The sequence below is a fragment of the Diceros bicornis genome, chromosome X (genome assembly GCF_020826845.1).
Source record: "Diceros bicornis minor isolate mBicDic1 chromosome X, mDicBic1.mat.cur, whole genome shotgun sequence".
NCBI lineage: Eukaryota > Metazoa > Chordata > Mammalia > Perissodactyla > Rhinocerotidae > Diceros > Diceros bicornis.
Window position 1 is genome coordinate 78444497 of NC_080781.1, and position 27638 is coordinate 78472134.

At 34.7% G+C, this 27638-nt stretch overlaps 1 protein-coding gene across 4 annotated transcripts in view; it reads right to left on the minus strand.

The window, feature by feature from the left end:
* Nucleotides 1–27638, minus strand: part of CHM (CHM Rab escort protein) — a 165415-nt gene that overhangs the window by 134988 nt on the left and 2789 nt on the right. For all 4 annotated transcript variants that reach the window (XM_058536283.1, XM_058536282.1, XM_058536285.1 and 1 more), the window contains exon 2: nucleotides 9311–9377. In XM_058536283.1, coding sequence (XP_058392266.1) covers nucleotides 9311–9377 — 67 coding nt within the window. The remainder of the gene's footprint in view (nucleotides 1–9310; nucleotides 9378–27638) is intronic.

Consider the following 27638-nt stretch of genomic DNA (forward strand, 5'->3'; position numbering starts at 1 on the left):
ACCACCAATAAAAGGCATAAATCATCTGACTGCAAGAAGCAAAACAAGTTCTGAATGGGATAAATAGAAATAAAATCCATAACTAGACAGATAAGAGTAAGATTATAACTATAAAGACAAACAGAAGAATATTAAAGCAATCAGAACAAAAAGAGAATTCATCTACAAAGGAATGACATTTCTCAACAGTAACAAAAGAAGTCAGAGAACAAAGTGCTGAAAGAAAATCACTCTCAATGTGCAATCATAGAACCAACTAAACTATAATCTGAGATTGAGAGTGAAACAAAGGCATTAACAGACAAAGACAAAGCTTACCACTAAGATTCAGGTTGAAAGAACTTCAGAAAGCAGGATATTGGCCCCAGAATGAAGAGTAAGCAAAGAAACTGGTAAACAGGTAGGCAAATCTAAATAAGCATTGACCGTAAAAAAAATAAAATAACAACAACAGTAACCAAAAGGGGTATGAGATCAAAGTATCACCAAAATGCTAGATAACAATAAACATGAGAGGGGTGGCCCTTGTATTGCTTGCAAAGAGTAAATATTCCGATTAGCTTGCGAGTTTAATTTAAATACATATGTGAAAACTTTAAGGTTCTAAAACAGTTTAAGGTTCTATTCTAAAAAAAATAGAAATTTCATCTATAACTCCAAACCAGTTGTGGAGAGGGAAAAAGGGTGTAAACATACCTCTGTCCATTCAATAAAAGGTAGAAAGGTGAGAGAAAAGGCATAGAAAAGGCAGGGTAAAGAGAAAGTACAAAAGAAGATGGTAGAAATTACCTAAATGTTAGTGAATCACAATAAGTGTAAATGGACTAAATTCTGTTAAAAGACAGATTGCCAAATTGAATTAAGACAATAAAATCTAGTTATACGCTATTTGCAAGAGGCACACCTATAACATAAGGCACAGAAAATTTAAAAATAAAAGGGCAGAAAAGATATATTGGGGGGAAAAAAAACAAGGAAATCTTATATCACTATGTAATATCATACAAAACAGACTTTAAGGCAAAAAGTCTTATCAGGGAAAAAATATAAGGTAACTACACAAGGATATCATAATCCTAAATCTATATGCCCCTATGAATATACACTCAGAATACATAAAGCAAAAATTAACAGAATTAGGCATAAAAACAGACACACAGATCAATGGAACAGAATTAAGACCTCAGAAATAAACCCACATATATATGGACAATTAATTTATGACAAAGGAGCCAAGAACATACAATGAGGAAAGGACAGTTTTTTCAATAAATCGTGCTGGGAAAACCAGACAGCCACACGCAAACGAATGAAACTAGACCACTATCTTACACAATACACAAAAATGAACACAAAATGGATTAAAGATTTGAATATAAGACCTGAAACCATAAAATTCCTAGAAGAAAATATAGGCAATAAACTCCTTGACATCAATCTTAGCAATGTTTTTTCTTGATATGACTCCAAGGGCAAGGGAAACAAAAGCAAAAGTAAATGAATGAGACTACATCAAACTAAAGAGCTCTACACAGCAATGGAAATCAAAAAAATGAAAAGGCAACCTATTGAATGGGAAAAGATATTTGCAAATCACATATCCAATAAAGGGTTAATATCCAAAACATATAAAGAACTCATACAACTCAACAACAACAAAAAACTGATTAAAAAATGGGCAGAGGATCCAAAGAGACATTTTTCAAAAGAAGATATACAGATGGCCAACAGGCAGATGGAAAAACGTTCAACATCACTTATTATCAAGGAAATGCAATTCAAAACCACAATGAGATATCACCTCACACCTGCTGGAATGGCAATTATGAAAAAGACAAGAAAGAACAAATGTTAGAAATGATGTGGAGAAAAGGGAACCCTCATACACTGCTCGTGGGAATATAAAGTTTAACTATGGAAATAGATCAAACTTGTTAATTTTGTTGTTCATAATTTCTATTATTGTACTGATTAATTGTGGAGATGTATATTAAAATCTCCTTACCGACTGTGGAATTTTTATTTTTCTTTATAATTTTGTTAATTTTTTCATTGGGGTAATATTGGTATATAACATTATATATATTTCAGGTATACATTATAATTCGATATTTGTATACACTACATAGTGATCACCACTGTAAGTCTAGTTACCATCCATCACTATACAGTTGATTCCCTTCACCCACTTTGCTCTCCCCCCAACCTCCTTTTCTTCTGGTAACCACCAAACTGTTCTCTGTGACTACGAGTTTGTTTTTGTTTTGTTTTGTTTATTTGTTTTTTTTTTCATATTTCACATCTAAGTGAAATCATACTGTATTTGTCTTTCTCTGTCTGACTTATTTCCCCTACCATAATACCCTCAAAGGTCCATCCGTGTCGCAAATGGCAAGATTTCATCTTTTTTATGGCTGAGTAGTATTCCATTGTGTGTGTGTGTGTGTGTGTGTGTGTGTGTGTGTGTGTGTGTGTGTATACACCACATCTTCTTTATCCATTCATCCAACAATGGGCACTTAGGTTTCTTTCAATCTTGGCTATTGTGAATAATGCTGCAATGAACATAGGGGTGCATATATCTTCACATTAGTGTTTTTGTGTTCTTTGGATAAATACTTAGAAGTGGAATAGCTGGATCATATGGCAGTTGTATTTTTAATTTTTTGAGGAAACTCCATACTGAAAAAACATTATTTTTAAGCCACCTGGAGTCACATAATTCCAAACCATAAAGCAATTCTCAAAAATACCAAATAATTGATATCATGCAGAGCTCATTATTTGACAATAATGTAATTAAATTAAAAACCAACTACCAAAAAACAGTTAAAATATATTTAGTTAGAATGTATAAAGAACTCTCAAAACTCAATAGGAAAAAAACAAAACAATCCAATTAGAGAATAGGCTAAAGACATGAAGACATTTTATCAAAGAGGATATACAGATAGCAAATAAGCACATGAAAAATGTTCAACATCATTAGACATTAGGGAAGTGTGAATTAAAATCACAACGAGATATCACTACACAACAATCAGAATTGCCCCCCCTCCCCAAAAATTGTGACAACACCAAATGCTGGCAAGGATGCAGAGAAACTGGATCACTTGTACATTGCTAGTGGGAATGTAAAATGGTATAGGCACTCAGGAAAATAGTTTGGAGTTTTTTTAAAAAACTAAGCATGCCATTACCATCTGATCCAGCAATTGCACTCCTGAGCATTTATCCCAGAAAAATAAAAACTTAAGTTCAAACACACAAAAACCTATAGATGAATGCTCACACACAAATTCATTTGTAATAGCCAAAAACTGGAATCAGCCCAAATGCCCTTCAAGTGAATGGCTAAACAAACTATGATACATACGTAATATAGAATACTATTCAGCAATAAAAAGGAACAAATTATTGATACATGCAGGAATCTTGAAGAATTTCCAAGGGAATTAAGCTGAGTGAAAAAAGCCAGTGCCAAAAAGTTGCACACTGTACAGTTTCATACGAAAATGACAAAATTATAGAGCTAAAAAACAAATCAGTGGCTGCCAGGGTTAGAAATAGGGGAGGCAGAGGAGGGAGGTGGGTATGGATATAAAAAAGCAACATGAGGGATCCTTGGTGCTGGAACTGCTCAGTACCTTGTCATTTTTCTACACTGAATCTAACATACACATGATAAAAATTTACATATTTTTCTGCAACTTCTTCCTTTGAACAGTATATGTAGGACATATAAAAGGCAAGAGTAGCTGCTTCCAGGAGTTGGGACCGGGGTAGAGAGGGAGGGCGGGGTGCAGGCAAGAAGAGAGAGGAGACACACTAGAACCTTTTTACTTTCTCATTTGCATGTTTTGTCACAAGGGTTTGGAATTATAAATTCAGTAAGATATTGACATAAAAAATGTACCTGAAAATTTAAAAGCATACCTCTAAATAACTAATGGATCAAAGAAGAAATCATAATGGCTATTAGAAAATACTTAAAACTCAGGAAAGACAGCTACTGTGATCTTAAGAAGGAATTAGAATCATAAATAATTAAACAGAAAGGAAGGCTTAAAGATAAAGAAATAAGAATTTAATTCAAGAAGTTAGAAACAGAACAAGAGTGACTTCAAGCCAAAGGAAGTAGAAGGAAGGAAATAATAAAGACAAACGTAGATATTAATTAGATAAAAAAGATACCACACAAGGAAACAATGAAGCAAAAGCTGGTTCTTTGAAATGACTAATTATATAGACAAATCTCTGGCAAAAGAGATCAAGCAGAACGAAAGAACGAAAAGGCACAAAAAATATTAAGAATAAAGGGAGTCCATAATTAGAGCTAAAGCAGAGCACAGCAAGAGGGAGAGAGGCATATGTGATGCGGTTAGAAAGGATGAATAGGCCAAATACTGGGAGCAGCAGTGAAGACAGAGAGATCAATTAGGAGGTTTTGGGAGTAGTTCAATGGTAAATGATGGTGGAATGAACTGGAAGAAAGAGCAGAGATGGAGAAAACAAGTTAGATTTGACTTATGTTTTGGAAGTAGAGCTGACAGGGTATGCTGAAGGACTGAATATGGATGGGTTTGAGGGAAAGACATAAAGATGTTAAAGATAGTTATTACAGATAAAATCAATACTCCCTATCTCAGCACACAGGCCTTAACAATATGGCTCCAATCTACTTCTAGTTTCAACTCTCACTAATCCAACTCACCTAGCCAATCTCTCAATCATAAAATTCTCACCATTTACCTAGCATGTCATGCCCTTTCAATCTGTTCCTTCTTTCTGGAATGCTCTAACTCCTCATAAACCCTTACTCATCTTTCAAGACTAAGCTCAAATGTCATCTCTATGATACTTTCCACCGATCTCCCAGGCATGCACGATTAGTCACTCCTTTCTCTGGTTTCACTGTATGGATCTAGTAGCAACAGCAGCAGCAGTATTGTTTGAAGTTAACATTCACTGAGGGCTTACTATATTTCAGGCACTGTTATAAATCCATTACATAGATTATTTTATTTAATCCTATAAACAATTTCATAAATTAAGTCCTATTATTATGCCCTTTATATCAAGAAACTGAGGTATAGAAGGATTAAATAACTTGTCAAAGGTTACGTGCCTAGTAAGTGGAGGGACCATGATTTGAACCCTGACATTCTGGCTTAAAAGCCCATACACAACTTCCCAGTGGAGCCAAAGCATGGGAAGTTGGTAGGAATGTAAAACGGTACAGGCGCCATGGAAAATAGTATGGCTGTTCCTCAAAAAACTAAAAATAGAATTAGCATATGATCTAGCAATCCCAATTCTGGGTATATATCCAAAAGAATTGAAAGCAGGATCTCGAAGATATATTTGCACATCCATGTTCATAGCAGCATTATTCACTATAGTCAAGAGGTGGAAGCAACCTGAACGTTTATCAACAGATGAATGGATGTGGTATATACATACAATCGAATATTATTCAGTCTTAAAAAGGAAGGAAATTCTGACACATGACAAAAAATAGATGAAACTTGAAGACATTATGCTGAATGAAATAAGACAGTCACAAAAAGACAAATATTGTATGATTCCAATCATATGAGGTATTTAGAGTAGTCAAGTTCATGGAGACAGAAAGTAGAATGGTGGTTGCCAGGGGCTGGAGGGAGAAGGAATGGGGAGTTATTGTTTAATGGGTATAGAATTTCAGTTCTGCAAGATCAAAAGAGTTCTGGAGATCCGTTGCACAACATGAATATACTTAACACTACTGAACCCTACACTTAAAAATGGTTAAGATGGCAAATTTTATGTGTTTTTTTTTTACCACTGTTTACAAACTATTTTTAATAAAAGCATGGGAAGATATGTCCATGGAACAGAGATATATGGTACTATTTTACATGTAAAGCAGAAATGAAGGATGGGGCTGAGGAAGATTAAATCTGACTATGAAGAGCCCTAAATGCTAAAATGAATAAAAACAAGAAAATATTTAAACCTGTCCCACAGCAGGAAAATATACTATAAATCAACACCTAGATGTATCTAAACTCTCAAAAGCTATCAAGCCTGAGGATCTAAAACAGAAGAAAAAATTCTGTCACTTTGAAATACTATTTTCATTAAGCTGTAAGTTCTTGAGGCAACCACATTATCAAGCCTTTCTAATTGAGTCACTATTTATTGAAATAAGATTTAGCTTCTTATATTCCTAATCAAAATTTATTTTTGAATATTAGTAAACACTTTGTGATTTCTAAAATATTCTTCATTTTGGGAAGACCTCAGGTTTTAGAATAAGAAAACACAAAATAAATTCGAATTTAAAGTTAGACATGCACTAGCTGGGTAAAGATAGAAAAATTACTCACATTCCCCATTTGTTAAATTGGGATAACACCACCTATCTCACTTGGCTGTAATAGGAATTAAATTGCATAACGTGTAAAGAAATTGATATGGTAAGTAGCATATAATGAGAGTACAACAAATAACTTTGGGAAATTTAAGATTATGTTTTCAACTTTAGGTTAAATAATGTTATCAGAAATAAATTTGAATTTATGTTTTTATTAAGCCTCTTAAAGCACGCTGGCCCAGTACCTGGGCTTTCCAGTTGGCAGATTTTTCAGCAGGTGAATCCACGATATGTCAAGAAGACTGAATTAAGACGTTAATTAACACAAGCAGTTACAATAGTGAAAGAGAATTCCAAGGGCAGGACTTATTTGAAAACTAAACCTAATTTAATTTAGAAATTTCATCCAATAACTGAGGAGTTAATATGCTTTCAAAATAAATTTAGATGGGGCCGGCATAGTGGCACAAGCAGTTAAGTGCACGCACTCTGCTGCGGCAGCCCAGGGTTCGCCGGTTCGGATCCCGGTAGCGCACCGATGCACCACTTGTCAGGCCATGCTGTGGCGGCATCCCATATAAAGTGGAGGAAGATGGGAATGGATGTTAGCCCAGGGCCAGTCTTCCTCAGCCAAAAAGAGGAGGATTGGCAGATGTTAGCTCAGGGCTGATCTTCCTCACAAAAAAAAATAATAATAAATAAAAATAAATAAATAAATTTAGAAATGGTTAAATGTAAGTGAACTAATACCACTTTTTGGATTCCTACATATTTACAACAGGATAATATATTAGAAGGCACTATAAAGTATAACAGATCTAGTTATTCTTTGTATTCTGGCATTCTGAAAAACACTGCAGTTAATATCTAACAGAAAATATAAAGTCCATTTCTTGTTTCTTTTTTACTCCTATTTAAGGAACAATTAAATTGTCAAGATACAATGGTCAAAAGCACTAAATAGATAGGCGGAAAGTTAGGCATATATTTTGGGAGGAAGCAGGAATGGAGAGATTTAAACTCTGCTTTATCATAAACTTGATTTTTCCATTAACTTCTTTTTCATCATCACATTTAGGAGAAAAGGGGGAAAACAAAATTCTAGATATTTTTCTTAGTTAAAATTTTTCTTTTGTTTCCCTTGCCCGAGTAGACACGGTATTTGAAAAGATGTCTACTCGGGGAGGGAAACAAAAGAAAAAGTTAACAAATGGGACTACATCAGACTAAGAAGCTTCTGCGAAGCAAAGGAAACCATGAACAAAACAAAAAGACAACCCACCAACTGGGAGAAAATATTTGCAAATCATTTATCCGACTAGGGGTAAATATCCAAAATATATAGAGAACTCAGACAATTCAACAACAAAAAAACAAACAACCCAATCAAAAAAATGGGCAGAGGATATGAACAGACATTTTTCCAAAGAAGATATACAGATGGCCAACAGACACATGAAACAATGTTCAACATCACTAATTATTAAGGAAATGCAAATCAAAACTACAATGAGATATCACCATACACCAGTCAGACTGGCTATAATTACCAAGACAAAAAACAACAAATGTTGGAGAGCATGTGAAGAAAAGGGAACCCTCATGCACTGCTGGTGGGAATGCAAACTGGTGCAGCCACTATGGAAAACACTATGGAGATTTCTCAAAATATTAAAACTAGAAATACCATACGATCCAGCTATCCTACTACTAGGTATTTATCCAAAGAACTTGAAATCAATGATCCAAAGAGATTTATGCACCCCTATGTTCATTGCAGCATTATTCACAATAGCCAAGACATGGAAGCAACCCAAGTGCCCTTCTACAGATGAATGGATAAAGAAGATGTGGTGTATATATATACAATGGAATACTACTCAGTCACAAAAAAAGACAAAATCATCCTATTTGCAACACCATGGATGGACCTTGAGGGTATGATGTTACATGAAATAAGCCAAAGACAAATACTGCATGATTTCACTTATATGTGGAAGATAAACAAATATATGGATAAAGAGAAGGGATTAGTGGTTACCAGAGGGGAAGGGAGTTGGGGGGTGGGTAAAGGACACATATGTACGGTGATGGACAATAATTAGATTACTGGGGGTGAGCATGATGAAGTCTATTCAGAAATTGATAAATAATAACGTACACTTGAAATTACACAATGTTATAAACCATTACAATCTCAATAAAGTTACTGGAAAAAAATTTCTAACAGTTTAAATTTTGATGAATTTTTAAACAACCACATACTCTAAATCTATTAACTAAATTTTTCAACAAATATGAAGCCTAAAATACAATAGCATACAGGTTGTACACAGCCACATACATACATATAAGAAAAAGGGCAGGTGTGAGGTTTCCAAGCCTCTTGGAGAATTATTTACCATTTAAAAAACAAAATCACTCATGTGAAAAATAAAATTATGGTACATAATAATTGGCTTATTCTCAAAGGAAACCACTATTTCACATAGTATGAAAGTAAAACTTGTAGGTTATATATTTCACATATTTCTGATGAAAATTAAACAATTCTAATCATTTTTTAACTTAAAAAGTTTAGGGCCGGCCCGGTGGCGCAAGCGGTTAAGATGCGCGCGCTCTGCTGCGGCGGCCCGGGGTTCGCCAGTTCGGATCCCGGGCGCACACCGACCCACCCGGGCGCACACCGACCCACTGCTTGGCAAACCATGCTGTGGCGGCGTCCCATATAGAGTGGAGGAGGATGGGCACAGATGTTGGCCCAGGGCCAGTCTTCCTCAGCAAAAAAAGAGGCGGATTGGCAGATGTTAGCACAGGGCTGATCTCCTCACACACACAAAAAAAATTTATATATGACATACATATACACATATATACACACATGTATATTTAAATTTTAATTTTGTATAGAGATATTTAGGAAGTATTAAATGCTACCATTGATAAACTTACGAATCAACATGCAGAACCCTCTGGCCACTTCTTGAACATGCAGCCGCAATGATGGATTCAGGCAAACCTATAAAAACACACACCTATATCATTTAGAGTGTAGAAATATATATATATATTACACAAAATGTTCAATTCATGCCATCACTGTATAGAAGAGTTTAACAAAAGACGCTCAATCTTGTATTCAAAATTATAAAGTTTATAGTATTATACCACTGGATGTTTTCTTAAACATATACTACTAATACTGAAAATTTTATGTGGAAAAGATATTCTTAAAAATCAAGTACTTAAGTTCTTTTTTTCTGCAAATTACCATAAATGAGCAACTGTCAAAATATTATTCATACAGCACTTTGTTATTTAGGAACTGTGTTCACACACTAGCTCCTCTGATTCTCCCAACTGCACTGGGAGAGAAGCATCTGCATACACATTTTGGAGATGAAGAAGAAACTGGGGTGCAAATATGTTAACTTGTTGCCCAATGCTTTAAAAAAAAAGTTGTGGGGTTGAAATCTGAACCCAAATCTAACTCCAAAGGCACAGTGCCTCTAAGGGGGAACAGCATACATTTTTCAGCTTAAGCCAATAGGTTAGCTAGTTTAAAAAGAGGCCACTAACAAGATATATTATTTTACTTTCTGGTTAATACAGCAGTTTGAAAAGAACATTACTGTTTTGGAACAAAATTAAGCCACACCATAAAGTTGGTTATCATAAAAGGAAATACATATTGCTACGACCAGTACCAACAAAAAAATTGAAAAAAATCAAAGATAATGATTGTATAATAAAAAAAATTCAAGTGTTCATCTATATCGGCTAGTCAATTATATTGTTAAGTTCAAGACTCTTCCATAACTTTTTATCATGAGATCTACCATTTCAATAGAGGCTATTAAATATTTTATATCAGTCAGACAAACAAAGCATGTTTTGAAAGTTTGATGCAATTCCATAGGGCTACTACTGACTCTTCCACTACAATAAAACACCCTGATCCTCTTGAATTTTTACCTAGTAGAAAAGAAACAGCACCATCCTTTTGGCAAGGGTTTAAACTACACACTAAGCATCAAGGATTTCAAGAAAAGGGAACAGTTATCTTCTTTATGTAAAAAGCAATACACATGTGGAAGCAATTGACATAGTCAATCTCTAGTTAAAAACCACATTAAACACAAGCTCCAGCTGCATTCACGGAAGAACTGGAGTTTTCCAGTGGTGAACACTGTGGGTATATAATGTTTGGTTCAAAAAAGAAGTTCTGACCAAATGTACTGAATATAGCCATTAAATATCAATTATTGGAAATAAGCCATCATAAAGTTTCAACCTTAACTCTGGATATAATTCAAAGAAAAACAAAGTGAGAATTTGTGGTGTAGAAGGAAATAGGAGAAAGAAAGTTTTAAACAGTTAAGCACACTTAGTTCTTCAAAAACTGAAAACTGTATTGTTCTAATATCTTTTATCTTAAGACGATCTGAATTTTTTACACCTAAAGAAATAACTTTTCTTATTAATGAAATGCAGTCATATGGTATGTTAAAAGCTGTTAAGCAGCTTAGTTAAAAAGGGCAACAGCAAAGAAATACTCAGGAAGCAGAATTAGTATGTTAAATCATGTACTAATGACAGCATTAATAATACCACCAAACGTTAGTATAGGGCTTTATGGTTCACAATGTATTTTTACATACATCATCTCACTTATTCCTCATTATAATCCCGGAAGGCAGGCAGTATTATCCATACGAGAAATGGGATGAAAATAGTTAACTTGCCAAAGATCAATTAATTCAGTAATTCGGTATCTCAAATTCAAATTACCACATAAATTCACTCTCTCCAACTTGGACATGAGTCTGAGAAGGAGGATTTAAGGTCAGGACAGCAACGTAATGAAATGGGCATGGTCTCAATCAGACAGACCTAGGCTTGAATCGTAGTTTTGCTGCTTAACTAGCTGTGCGATCTCAGACAAGTCACTTGACTTCTCTGAGCGTTTGTTTCTTCATCCATCAATGGGAATACCACCATCTACCTCATAGGATTGTTCAGTTGTTAGCAGAGGGTACTTGCTCTATAAACACTATCTACTTTTTCCATTGGTGCCATTGTATATTTTAATTGAAAGCATTTCTTTTTCTTAGTGTACATAAAATAATGGTGCATTTTATAATTAATGGCATCTTAGATTCAATAATACACAGCACCCTAGTTTCAGAGATGTAAAATTCTAAATAAATGTGCATCTTAAAAATGATGAAATATAGTGTGCCAGGGACAAAATGTTGCTTTGGAATTGTCACATTTCTTCCAAAAGGGATATTCCTATTGCAGGATCCCTTTAAAACTATATTTTTTCCTCCTTTGTTTGTATACATTTTGACAGTAAAATAAAATCCTATAATGATAAAAAAAAAAACACCATCTACTTTTATTATTCTTCAGAAAGATATTTTAGAAGCACTACATTTTCATCTAAATACTACTCCAAACATACACCTATTTTTACCTGATGCCAACTCCAATGGCAAACAATAATAAAATTACTCTTCCCTATTTGGCCCAAATCAGCTGTTACTTTGGATAAACAAATATGCATGTGGTTATTTCCATGGCTGTGATCAACACTGTGAGAAGTCATGTCTCTGCTGACAAAGCAAAGCCAAGGATGGATTTCAATACTGAACATGATTTAAGTCCAAATTACATAAAACCAAAATGACTATCATTTGTGTTTTCCTGTAATACTTTCATCCAGACATCCCCACAACTTTGTGAAATTGATAGGCTGTTCCTATATCAAACAGCCAGGGCCTATTATCTTCATGCTTAGAATGATTAAAATAACAGACTAATAACACTGTTAGTAATGTCTTCTTGGCCAGGATTTCATATTTCTTTCCACCCATTCAACAAACACTGTGTTCCTTGAACAGAGGAGGCACGTAGTAATTCTCTATAAATGTTTGTTGAAGGAAAGGAGAAAGAGAAAATGGGGAAAGGGAAGAAGAGAGGGATGGAACAGACTGTGATAGGTGGTGAGAAAAAAAAAAGATAAGATTAAGGCAATTCCTAGCCTAAAAGAGCTCAGAGTCTAAAGAACAAGAATTTAAAGGGATTAAAATAATAAATGCAATTAAAGCTGTTAAAGAAACACAATGGAAAGAAGCATTCCCTGTGTAGAGGGGAGTCATGGAAAGCTCCAAAGAGCAGAGGACACCAGCTGGGTCTTTCAGGGTCTGTAACAACGCAACTGAAGGGTGTAGAAGAAGAAAAAAGGAAAATGGAAAGGAGTATTCCTGGCAAAGGGTGAAGGAAGAGAGAACCAAAAGGTGATGCTCCGAAAAGAGTGTTTGCAACCAAACTGTGGAGTCTGAACTTGAACCTATAAGCAACAGGGAGTCTTGAAAGGATTTTAGCCAGAAGAACAGCATGATCAAATCAGTGTTGGAGAAAAACAACTCTAGTCACAGCACAAAGCATGAACTTGTATAAAATTGGAGCTTTAAGTTTCAGGGTTTTTTTGTTAATTCTTGTTTAGGAAAAGTTAATATACTTAAACTTTTTGGTCTTATTGATAATTTAGCAAAATAAGTAAATAACTGCCTGTTTTGTTTAAATTCATATTTATAAGCTCAATTTTAATAGCATTTAAATCCTTGATTAATTTCAAAATAAAATCTTATTTAACACCAGGCACCATAAAAAGTCAACTTCTGAATCTGAGTAATGACTCAGATTCACACAACATCCTTGTGAGACATTTATATGAAACATATACAGGTTTACATTGAATTATACAGTCTCTTCCACAAGGAGAAGCCAGACATGAGTTAGAAACAGATAACCTACACCAGGGTCAAATCACACAGCATTACACAGGAAACACACCATAAAATATGCGAGTACAAATATATAAGTATGATGTTTTCAACTGTAATATAGAGCTAATAATGTATCTCACAGGGTTGTACGGAGGAATAGGTACAAAATGACCAAAGAACACCTTACACAGTACCTCCTAGCATGTTGCTGACTTGCAATAAATATTGGTTCTCATAAAACTCCTAGAAGAAAACTTATAGGCAGTACACACTTTGACACTGGTCTTAGCCATATCTTTTTGGATATGTCTCCTCAAGCGAGGGAAACAAAAGCAAAAATAAACAAATGGGACTACTTCAAACAAAAAAGCTTCTGCACAGCAAAGGAAACCATCAACAAAATGAAAAGACAACCTACCAAATGGGAGAAGATATTTGCAAATCATACATCCAACAAGGGGTTAATATCCAAACTATATAAAGAACTCATACAACTCAACAACAAAAAAACAAACAACCTGATTAAAAAATGGGCAGAGGATCTGAATAGACATGTTTCCAAAGAAGATATACAGATGGCCACCAGGCACATGAAAAGATGTTCAACACCATTAATTATTAGGGAAATGCAAATCCAAACCACAATGAAATACCACCTTATGCCCATTAGAATGGCTATTATCAAAAAGACAAGAAATAACAAGTGTTGGAGAGGATGTAGAGAAAAGAGAACCCTTGTACACTGTTGGTGGGAATGGAAATTGGTGCAGTGACTATGGAAAATAGTATGAAGATTCCTCAAAAAATTAAAAACAGATCTACTATATGATCGACATATTCCACTTCTGGGTATTTATTTGAAGAACATGAAAACACTAATTTTAAAAGATAATATGCACCCCTATGTTGATTGAAGCATTATTTACAATAGCCAAGATATGGAAACAACCTAAGCGCCCATCAATGGATGAATGGATAAAGAAGATGTAGCGCACGTGCGCGCACACACACACACACACACACAGAGGAATACTACTCAGCCATAAAAAAAGATGAAATCTTGCCATTTGCAACAACATGGATGGACCTTGGAGGTATTATGCTAAGTGAAATAAGTCAGACGGAGAAAGACAAATACCATATGATTTTACTCATATGTGGAATATAAAAAACAAAAACAAACTCATAGAAACAGACAATAGAATGGTGGTTACCAGAGGGGAAGGGGAGTGGGAGGAGGGCAAAATGGGTAAAGGGGATCAATTGTACGGTAATGGATGAAAACTACACTTTTGGTGGTGAGCACACTGTAGTATATACAGATGTCTAATTATAATGACGTACGTACACCTAAAACTTATATGTTATAAACCAATGTTACTTCAATAAAATAAAATAAATAAATAAATATTGGTTCTCTTCTCTTCCTACTCCTTCGATAAGATTAGTTATTTGAGGGGGAAAAAAAAGTATCACTTGTTTACTCGTTACTTAAGTTATTTTCAAAGATCTAACAACTTAAAATAGCTTTTTAAAAAGAAGTCCAATAGCCTTTTCTATATGTACATTGTAGAAGTTTATCAAACCCTTAATATCATTTAAACACTTCACATTATTGAACATGATTATCAAATTCATTAGTGAGGCTGTATCGAAGAACTCTGCCAAAGCATTATAGGAAAAATGTATAATTCTGATGCAAGACCAACAACTTTTACTGGCAAGTCACTTTTATCAAACACAGGTAAATATTAGGTATTAAATTAGAATTTCATAACAGTTTGTAAAGGGAGAAATTGAGGTTTGTTACATCATGCCCATCTCAGTTGAGGTTCTGTTATAAAGTTTGCAGCTAGAAAAAGATATATTAGAAGCTGATGGAATGTTATATGATCATATAACAAACATGTATAGTTCCAGCTTCCTGCAATTTTCCAAAAGCTGTCTAGATAAGATAGAGATGTTTTGTTACCAAATGAAGGAGCTGGACTAAAATCAGGACCAAAAAGGTATGAAATTAATATTTTCAAGAATCTTTTCTAAAATAGTTTATAGGAATGAAACCATTATTCATTCATTTTTCAAAATTCCCTTTTAAACCAAATCCTTAATGTTGAACCTCATCATTTACAACTATAATATTTAGGTTAGTTCTCTATGATCTATTCTTAAAACTGTGTTAGTATCTGGAATTGATTTTACCTAACACTACACTTACATAAGATAAACATAAAATAAAGTACTTACACCACTCCCAGCATATCGAACAATAAATAATAGATTCCCCTGACAGGACTTTGATGACCTGGCAAAGGCCGAGTGCTTTCAGCCCAAATCATATGAAACCATAAATCACTCTTTATTTTATAGAACATTTCAAAATGGATTCCTGCTTTCTACCTTGAAAGTCATTTCATGTGTTATTTATAACTAGGGAGGACTAGAATGGAAAGAAAATTACATAGAACTAGAAAAATTTACTGTGACTGTTTTTTATAAAGAATAACTTCTTTTTTTAGGAAAAAAATAGAATTACTGGCAAGAAAAAACTTGTGAGTACAAGCTTTTAGAGAGCCACAGCCTTTACTACTTAAACAACCCTATGTACAGATCTCCTGCACGATTGTAAACAAAGCAAAAACAACATTAGGTACAGAATGGACTAGATTGAGCAATGCAAAGGTAAAACTACACACTTAACTCATGTCACAGCCACTCAAAAAAATGTCATCACAAAATTAGGCAGAAATTGAATTTCAACCCAGGTTCAAGTAGTTTTGTTCATTCCTATTAAATTCTGAATTAAACGTTTATATCTTATATTTACTTTCTAGTGGTTACCTTAAAAAGAAAAAAGAAAACTGCCAGTGAAGTAGTTAAAGAAACCACCAAGATGTACAGATAAAAATACTGTTTTTAAACTGACAATTATTTTAATTCACCTTGACCCACACAAAACGCCAAACATATTAGTAAATATAGTAATTTACTATCTATGGATTTCTTCTTCACGGGAGAAAATACTGTTATTAATATCTATATAATGTTTAGAACTTTAGAAAAATATACTATCCATTAAAATATTAACTTCAGAAATTTACATTCATTTTTTTAAAATTCAATATAGTATCAGCTTTTAGGAGCGTCTAATAACAAGACCACTGTTTCAATATTCAGGGCACTAAGAGTCAGGAAAACCAGATTCTTGTTTTCCGGTTTATACTAAATAGCTGGAAAGTCACTTAACCTCTCTAGAATTCAGCTTCCTTATAAATATCCATATAGATAAAATGAAGGGCTGGAAATAAGTGACCCATAAGGTTTGTTATGAGTTCTCACAGGTGAATGTTAATGGTGGATCAACAACTTGGCCTCTGTTGTTGGGCAAATGAAATCAAAAATAAAAATAGGATTCTGGGAAGATGACATTAGCATCAAAGTTGTTGAATAACCTCCGAGACCTCCATAAAAACAGTGCAACCAGAATACCAAAACCAAACACCCAGGGACATCTACAACAAAGCTAGGTGACAAAATATCATGATGAACTCTAAAATACAAGCAGGTCATTACAAATGACCAATAGCTTTAAGACCTATATGGTATCAGAAAGTGTGTAAGAGGCAATGAAGGGAAGACAAAGAAATTTATGACAGCCCTGAGAACCATAAAATTGCTATCACACATTCACTGGAAGCTTGGCAGGCCATTCTGAGAACAGTAGCAGAAACCAGGAGGGCACTTTGCAGGCTCCAACCTGTGGATAGAAAGGAAAGGAACTCCTGGGAGTGCTAGAGTGGTCGGGTGGTAAGTGTTGGAGTTGGGCCCTATGAATTTAGGAAACTGACAAACCAAACTCTCCCTCTAGGTAAACTCCTGCAGAGGAGTAATGTTTGGGAATCTAATGCAAATTTGGCAGAACAGGAAAAATAGGGGCAAAGGAAAGGGAAGGTCCATACAAAATTGGGAGAAGCTAACACAGCCAGCAGATGTCAGATCTCACTCTATATTTTCTTATTACTTCATGAAAACACAGAAGAAATCTAGAGCTGTGAAGTTAGAAAAGCTATCCTGATTCACATTCCCTATTAAAAACACGTGGAAAACTTGTTTCACTTAAAAACAAGCAACGCACAAGGATCTTAATTGAATCCCATTCAATGTACAGTAAAAAACAGAATAAGGAGTGAAATAACATCCCAATAGACAATGAAAGCATGCCAGAAAGACATGCTTGCCAATTAGATGAAAACTACAATCATGGTAATATAAGCTAAAAGAAATTAAGAAAATGATAGAAGTTGTGAAAGATCAACATAAATCAGAATTTAAAAAATTCAAAAGTGTAGTGATTAGATAATAGAAACATTTGAAAAACAAGTGAAATGATTTGAAGAAATTAAAGAAAAAATCATTTCAGACATGAAAACTAAACTAGAAGGAGCACTAGAGCAAAGAAATACAATGGATAAAAGCCTTCAGAAAAACTGAAGATGCAAACAGAGGCATGAAGGTACTCTAGTTATGTTTAAAAAGGAGGGACCTTATCTTTTAGATATATTTTGAAACATTCACAGATAGAATGGTATGATATCTTGGATTTGCTTGAAAATAATCCATGGTTGGATGGTGAAATGAGGAGAAGGTAGAGGGTACAGAGAAAACAAGATAGGCCATAAATTGATAACTGTTGTAACAGGGAGATTAGTACATGGGAGTTATTTTATTCTACTTGTTTATGTTTGCAATTTTCCATAATAAAAAGTTTAAAAAATAAAATTTAATACCAAATTTTAGAGAGCTAATGAAAGATTGGGCCTACCAAATAAAATAATCTCTTGAAAAGCACAGATATTATTCTGTCTTTTACCTAAATCGAGAAAACTATATCAACTCAAATTCTCTTAATGAAAGCTTTATTAAGTAATGCAAATATTTGCCAAAGACCTATTCCATGCCAGGAAATAAAATAAGCAGATTCCACTACAATTAATTTTTACTTAATTTTCCTAGCACTAATATTTCTGTTATATCAATTTAAGCGATCAAAATGATCTTTTCACAGCAAAGGATATCCCAGCTGAGCTCTCTTCAAACTTAATAACAATATTTAACTTGTGATGATGAAAATAAAGTTTCTTTGTTCAGAACACATTTTACTTATGTATCACAGAAGAAAAGTGACGTTTAATGTATCACTTATAAAGCTATGAGACTAAAATAGATAATGAGAGACTGTGTGTTCATTCCAAGATATTATAAAGTCACACAAATAACCTTCTTCCCTTATATGAAATCCTATCATGAAATCCATTTTTTAAAAAGTAGAGAAAAAAAAAACTTATAAGCCTTATAAACTAAATTTGAAAGGACTTATGAATTTGTTCTTTTTAACTATACAACATTCCTTAAGGTAAAAACACTTCAAATTAAATTTTAAATGTAGTCTCTATATGTATTTAAGAGAAAACTGGCTACATATCATTGAGAAAACATTGAGGATAAATATTTTATCCTTCTTATTGAAAAGCTGAACAGTGATTACACTGAGTTTATTAAAATAAAACAGTTGAAGGATAAAATTTTATCTAATGAAAATTACAATTTTATTGCATTAAGAATGTCTTAAACACTATATCAAGAAGGATAAACCAAAATCAACGTAAAAGGTTCATGAATCGCTTTTCAGTGTCTGCACTTTAAAACGCACATTAAAAATACCTAAAAAGCAGCATGATAGTTACTTTTCTTTTTCATTTCCTCTCTTACATTGTAAATATGATACAAAACTAAAGAAAACATTTTTATCATCCACACTCTGACCCCTAACAGAACTTTTTTTTCATTTTTTTTTTACTTTCCAGTCTTTGTCCACATGTACGCATCACAGTAGAGGATGAGGAAACTGAAATGCAGAAAGGTTAAGTAATTTGCCCAAACATATACTCAGTAAATAGAAAAGTTAATACTGGAAGCCAGCCAGTCTGGCTTCAGAGTCTGCGCTCTTAAGTACTATACTCTACTGCTTCAGGACATCTAAATCTCTTTGTTCAGCCCCACCAAGCAACCTTACAATTAATTCAGTTTCCTAAATGACTTGATTCTTGGAAATGGGTACTCTAGCTGGTAGACATCAATAACACTAGAAAGGTATGTTCCCTTTTGTAAACTAAGGAATTGGCATTCAGTGGCAGCTAGTAAATGTAGAAGGAATCAAAGAACTAGAAAAAAAAATCATTTTGCAAGTCTTAATGAAAATATTTATACAAGGATTACCTATTGATGTTAAAACAATTATGTGAATAGCTGGAATCAAACTGAATATCTGTATAGTGCCAAATTAGCAATACACAGATTATTTTCAGTACCTAGGGGGAAAACTACATCCATACAATGGAGGTATCAAATTGTCATCATCCTAATACGGGGGCAATCTTAGCAACACTCATGGTCGATTAACCAGATATTATGTGTCTTTCTGGTATGATCCAACGTGACATCCATATCACCAAAGATGTTTTCTAGCCAAAATGTTAACCTTGAATCCATCAAGCCTATATAACTTTCATTTTACAGGAAAAACACAAGCTAGAGGAACAAGGTAAATGATACGATAAGGAAGAAAGCAGCCAAATCCAAAAGGTAGAACATTCTGTAGGATCACTGGCCCAGTCTCTTCAACATCTCAGTCATCATTAAAAAAAGAAAAGAAAAGAAAAAAAACTATCCGAGAATAAAATAGACTTACAGGACATAGCAACCAGAAGCAATGCATGATACTGAATTGAACACAAGTTTGTACCCTTTGTAAAAGGGTATTTTAGAGTGCGAGACTGTGGAAAGTTAAATATGGTCTATATATACTATATGAGAAAAAAAAGCACTAAACAGAAAGGTGAGGATTATTGACTGGAAAAGTTGCAGAATGGTAGGTACAGAATGATCTTATTTTGTCATGAATGTGTGTTTATGACATTACATATTTCTTGAGGAGAGCAGGGGATTGAAAAACTGAAAACCAAAGGGCAAATAAATACAATTACTTTGGTAAATAGGCATGACCTACTGAAGCTGAAGATTTGCAAACCGAGAATACTATACAATAGCATTGTGTGTGTGAGTGTACGGGGGAATTACAGCTATATGAATCTGTACAGATGAATCTCACAAGCATAACACCGATCAATGAAAGCAAGTCACAGAAAGAATACATACAGTAGAAGTCCACAAGTTATACAAGGGTCAAAAACAGGTAAAACAATATACTGTTTAGAGATACATACAAGTGATAAAAACACTTTAAAAAACACAAGGGAACAATTAATACAATGTATCATAATGGTTTCATTTGTGGGAAAGGAAGGGGAGATAGATGATGGTGGTGCACACAGGGAGCTTCTAAGGTACTGGTAATGTTCTTTTTCTTTAGCTGGGTCATACATACATGCCGTTCACTTTATTATTGTTCAATAAAATAAACATACATACATGCACACATATTTCACTGGTATGTGTGATACTTTATAATAAAAAAGCAAGCTGTGGACCAGATCCTGGGCCACACTATAAGACTGACTACTCTACCAGCCAGCCAGCCTTTGAGGTATCGGGGCTCTTTAATACACAACATTTACATTGTTTTCAAACTTTACTATGATAAGCAGCTTAAAAATATATGTTGTCACCCTTGTAGCTTTTTACCTCTATTGAATGATTTTTCTCAGAATAAATTCTCAGATTTGGAGTCACTGACTCTAAGAGAATGAACATATTTACAATTCTTAGTACAAATTGTCGTCTTACTTTCCCCGAGTGTTGTCCCAATTTATAATATCAGCATATCAACTGAATCCAACTTCACTGACAATTAGCTATTACTCTTAATTATTTTAATTATTAGGTTATTTTGCATTTGATTATTAATAAGAAAAAATATTTTCCCAATAGTTTGTTAACTATTTGTATCTTCTCTTGTATGTTTACATTTTCTGCCCATTTGTCTATAGAGATCTTGATATTTTCCATATAAATTTGAAGGTACTCTTTTTATGTAATCCTTTGCTATGAGTTGCAAATACTCCCACTCTGTTTTCCTTTTAGTTTGCTATTTTTCAGAGTAGATGCTATAATTTTTTATATATTCAAATATTACTTCTTGTTTTTTGAGATTTCAGAGGGTTATCATTTCTCTACAGATCAGATGACCTTATCTATTCCCACTTCATACTTCCCACTTTTAAAAAGACTACACTGAAAAAGACATTCAGATTATACTTAACACATAGCCAATGTTGAAAGAATATGGGGAAATACGCATTCTCATACTCTGCTGGTGAGATTATACATTGGCAAACTTTCCTTAAGGTGATTCATCAATACAAAGTGGACGTGTTACTGACCCACCCTCTAAAAATTCAATCCAACAATTACAGTTCCAGGTATTTATCCTAAGGAAATAATTAAATATGTAAAAAAGATTTAGGTACAACGTGTTCATCATGGCACTAGTTTATAAAAGTGCAAAACTGCTAATGTCCAACAAAAGTTGATTGTTTAAATAAATGACAGGACATCTATAGAAGAGAATATTTAAGCATCTATTTATAATGACATTTAATAAGATTTTTGAAATGACAATCACATAATCAGAGATGGAGAACAGAGTAGGGGTTGCCAAGGCTTAGGGGTGGGGGAAGGGGGAGGTGTCTGTGGCTATAAAAAGGTACCAGGAGAGATTCTTATGATGAAACTGTTCTGTATCTGGATGTGGTGGTGTTTACACCAATCTACACGTGATAAAATTGCACAGAACTAGGGCCGGCCCAGTGGTGTAGCGGTTAAGTGCACGCGCTCCACTGCGGCGGCCCGGGGTTCAGATCCCGGGCACGCACCGATGCACCACTTGTCAAGCCATGCTGTGGCAGCGTCCCATATAAAGTGGAGGAAGATGGGCACGGATACTAGCCCAGGGGCGGTCTTCCTCGGCAAAAAGAGGAGGATTGGCAACAGATGTTAGCTCAGGGCTAATCTTCCTCACACACACACACACAAAAATTGCACAGAACTAAACACACACACACACACACACAAGTACATGTAAAACTGGTGAAATCGGAATAAGGTCATTGGGTAAGGTTAATTTCCTGGTTATGCTATAGTTACGCAAGATGTTATTCACCACTGGGGGAAACTGGATGAAGCGTATACAGGATCTTCCTATATTACTTCCTACAACCCCATGTGAGTCTACAATTATCTCCAAATAAAAAGTTTTTAAAAAGGACACTAAGGAAGAATATTTGGTTGACATTAAATGATGTTCATGACATGCTCTGAAGTGAAAAACAGCAGGTTTCAAAACAGCATCTATAATAATTTTATAAATATAGAAAAGTGTATATACATCTGTACACGCATAGTGAGAAAAGCTCTGGAAGTATATACATAAAAGTATTAGATATTATTATTTGTTAATGACAAGTCCCTTGGAGGAAAAAGATATTACCATACCCACTCTGTCAATTAAAATGCATCCATTCCAAGTGCCAACAATTGTTGAAAATCGTAGGAACCAAAAGAATACTCAACCAAAAAAGGAAAAGCTTCATGAATAGGACATTGAGTCCCACACTCGATCTTGAAAATTTAATTTGCAAGTGAAGAAAACTTAAAAAAGACATAAAATGGCAAACCCCAAAACATGCACAAACAGCCTATAGGTCATTTTTAATAATGATTTTATTTCAGTGCGAAATTATGTATCTTAGAATCAATAAATAATTCCTAGGGAAACAGATGTCGCTTGAAATATGAGTATATTCTCTGATCCCACTTCTTGACATAACTTTAGTGGTTGTGATTCTTTTTTTCTAGTTTTAAGGGAAAAACACAACCAGGTCATTCAGTTCACCTTCATCAAAAGGTATGCAAGCTGACACAGATGTCATGATGCTGTTAATAATAAGGAGTTAACACCACAAGTCTTTGTTGCCATCAAGATTTTAATGTCAACAATGGTAACTCCCAAATATGAAGCAACTGCCAACCCCTAAGCCAGGGCACATTAACCTAATCTTATTACTATAAGGTATTTTTTCACTTGGAAGAATCCAACAAGCTCAATCTAATACCTCGGCTTTAGCCAGAGTAACTCCGGCCTTAACAGTGTGACCTAAGTCAAACTCAACTAAGGCTTAGGTTCCACGTTTGTAAAATGGAGATAATCATATCTACCACAGACAGGGTTACTGTGAGAATCAGATGATATAATGCATTTTAAGGACTTAGCACAGCACTGGACATATAAAAAATGCTAGAAAATAGTTATCATATATGTTTAAGAGTGTATTGTAGGTACTAAAATTAATTCTCTAGCTGTTATCTATTTAGCTTAGATAGCTCATGCCAAAGTAACCCAGTTCATAGAAAAATAAGGATTAGAACTCACAATTTGGTGTCTTCCTAATATGCCTGATATCTGTACATAAAACCTTATTTCCCTATATTTTTTTATTTTTTTTTATAATTTTATTTATTTTTTTTTTCCCCCAAAGCCCCAGTAGATAGTTGTATGTCACAGCTATACATCCTTCTAGCTGCTGCATGTGGGACGCGGCCTCAGCATGGCCGGAGAAGCGATGCGTCGGTGCGCGCCTGGGATCGAACCCGGGCCGCCAGCAGCGGAGCGCGCCACTTAACCGCTAAGCCACGGGGCCGGCCCCCCTATACTTTAGCTTGTATAAATTTTTCCATGATAATTATTTTAAATCCATATATAGAAAAGTAGTTTAACAAATGTGCAAGTTTGGATCACAGATAAATGATCCAAAACATTTCAAAGCAATATAAGATGACCAAACTGCCATTAACCAATAGCCGTTGTAACTCAACGTGAACACTGAGCTGGACAAAAAAGATATGTAAGAACATAACTCAGAAGAAAAAGCAGACGTTGGTACTTTTCTAAATGTGATATAAACCAAATCAGTCAAGTAGTATGACATTACCCACTTAAGCTCTTGATAAAATCCAATAGGAGATGAAACACTTATGCTAAGAACCACACAGGCCAAGCTGCCCGTGGTCTCTTCTATTTGCAAACTATTTTTTAAATAGTCTCAATATGATAACATGACAGTTCTCATAATCATGCTTTGAGAAATCATATCTGTGATAAATTATCATCTCTTTTTATACTGACCTTTAATAAGATTATTAGAAAAGCAAAAAGACAATAAATCAATCTTTCCAAGTAATCCCTATCTTGTTGGCCACAACTAAATATCCCCAAAATGTTTCCAATCTCTTGAGCACATTTTATATACACACACACACACACACACACACAATATATATATATAGTTTTGTAATATATCTATTAATATAAACTGGGAACTGAGGGTGATTTTTAGGCTAGTTTACTTTTAAAACCATTTACATACATAGCAGGCACAGCCTAACTTTTCAGTCAAGACTCTGCACCGAAACTAAATAGCAGATGATTTAGAATGAGCAACAGGTCAATTATATGGAAGTATAATTGTTTCTGTGCATTGGGATTTTATGTTAAACATGAGAATGTGATGGTGAGCAGCCGTATTTGATTTTAATTGATGTAGCTTGAGTTATCCAAAACATCATGAGAACAATAGGGAAAGGTAAGCCTCTCCCAGAAAGTCTTCTTCCGAGTTAGATAACTCCCTTTACTTTTCTAGGCACTGACAGCAGAAAAGACATACTTTCCCTCAATAAATGCCTGAACAATTGCAAAGCATTTTTCAGAACAGCAAAATCTGCAGGCTTTCTTGAGCTCCTTCAGTATTCTTACATTGACAAGGAAGAGTTTCATACTATGCACCAAATAAGATAAATCTGTTCAAAACCTTTAGGCAAAACAAATAACAAACAGTACAAGCTGGTGAACAAAACAGAATAAAAGAAAAAACATAGAAAATGCGTAAACCACCAGATAAGAAATCTGATAGAAACATTGGTAACAGACACACAAAGGTCTTTCCCACCAAGCAGCCAATGGGAAGAGGAGGAAGATGACTCAGACACTTGAAACTTTCCACTGCTCTTCACAGAAAGCATGAGCCCTTCCTGGGAAGCATTCAGGCAATAGCAGTTGTGATAAAAGCACCTCACGATGGTATTATGGGTCATAAAAATCAACTACATTTTCTGAGCACTTACTAACCATTTTACAGGAATTATTTCATTGAATCCTCTACACAGCTCTGTGAGGTTTATTCTCATTTAAAGATAAGAAAACTGAAACACAGGAACATGTGTGAGGTGCCACAAGAGGCATAGATGATTCAAACCCAGTCTGTCTGATTTCAGAGCCACACTATCAATCACTATACTGTATTGCTCAAATGAGATACATACACGTCAACGTAAATAAAATATATGGATGGTATAGCATTTGTAAAACTAAAGGACTTCTGAAATACCATTTTCAGAAATACCATTTTCATTCCTACTGTGTTATTCAGTTAATCAATATTCTCTAGACTTTAAAACCTTTTGCCCCAGGCCGCCCCTCCAAAAGAAAATACCGTATGTATATTCATATGTGTTTATGTACATAATATATATATATGTGTGTACATATGTAATAAGTATACATTATACAGTGATCTATTATACACATATGAAATGTGTTTCATAAAACTATACTATCTACTATCTAAATACTCTAAATCTTTAGATAGTGTCTACTACACTATCTAAAACTAAACTATACTATCCTTACTACATGTAATGTATTCTAATATATTCTATTCCACATCTTTTTTTTTTTAATGTTGGAATTGATTTCATGACCCACTAATAGGCATCACCTTGCAATTAAAAAAAAAACAAAACTCTGCTCTAGACCATAGGTGCATGGATGTTTGGAAATACAGGCAGAAATATGGAAATATGGACATCCTGTGATGTTAGAACCACATACAGTCATCCTGGGAGACGATTAAATGAGATACATATATAGGAAATCACTTGGCATAGAGCCTGGCACAAACCAATATTTGGCAACTATCAGTTTCCACGACACTCCTGCAGCGTTACTATCCCCCAGCGTTTAGAGAAGTGAAGCTACTCCACCACCATCATGAGCATTATAGTCAATGAGCTGCCGGCTAAGGCTAACTACCTTACTGTTTCAATTCTCGACCAACATCAAGGAAACAGAGCTGTGTTACCTACATGACCTTTCCTGATAAAAGCAGCTTATTATTTTCAAGAAAATCTTTTATGAGCCATTTCGATAGAAAAATTTCTAAAGTATATTAAACACTGACAACTTCTTAAAAGGACTATACAGAATTTAGCCTTTTCTCAAGGACCCACAGTCATAATTATGCACACAAAATGGTAAATTTTAGAGCCAGTAGATGCTCACCTCAGAGGTCACCTAATTCAAATCTCTCACTTTACAGATGCACACACTGACGTCCCAAGAGGTTATGCAATTTGCCCAAAGTCACCCAGTAGGAAGGTCAAGAGATTCCCATTATGCCATGCTGCCACATCTATTATTGTACTATGCTGAGCGCTATCTAGCAAGGTAGTCAGGATTTAGAAGCAATATTCCTGTAATTTCTCCACGTTTGTTATTTTGGTTATCTCATTTCTTTCCCCATAACCTTTAGCAATAAAACTCTTAAACCAAAAAGGATCTATGTGTTTATTCTCTGCAGGAAAAATCTTAAGCTATCCTACTCCACAGCCCATCTTAGGGGAAGAACTCCAAAATATAATGTGTGTGGTGTACTTGAGAAAGGAAAGGGATGCAGACTGAATCTCTATGTGGTCTTCAGAAAGCACGAAGGATGCAACGAAAAGCCCACCTTGGCTTAAGAATAGTTCTGAGGATGTGACTGTCAGGAACCCCAAACAGTTCCTGAGAACAGGCAATACAGGAAACTTCACAAGGGCAGGGACTAGATTCTCAGTAAATATGGGTTTAATTCCTTGAAAAATGATGTAGGTTTGCATTTTAGGTGTTTGTCTCTTCTTTGCCCATAAGGATATGAACTGCCACTTATGTCTAATGACACCCCCCAAATACACCTTTTGCAGAAGTTGATAACACTCCTTATATCTTCTAATACGCTCTGAGCATGCTAGAATTATTTCTAAAATAAGAATGAATATGCTCTAAGCGAGGGCCTGAGGGGATTCCCCCGTGTAAGAAGCATTCCGATATTATCACATAGCTCTTGTCATTTCCATCTTGCCTGCCCTTCTACTGAGTTGTTGGCTCTGCTGCAGATTACACAGGTCGCCAGATAAGTCACCTCGGGTGATGTGTTATGTTACTGGGACTATTTTTAACCTGAAGCCAACGACACTTCTCTACAACCCACAAAACTATCATTCAAATCTTTTTAAATGACAAAATGTCTTTAAAATGACAATTGTGTACCCAAACTGAAGGCCACTTTGTAGACACTTATCACATATCCATTTGTGTC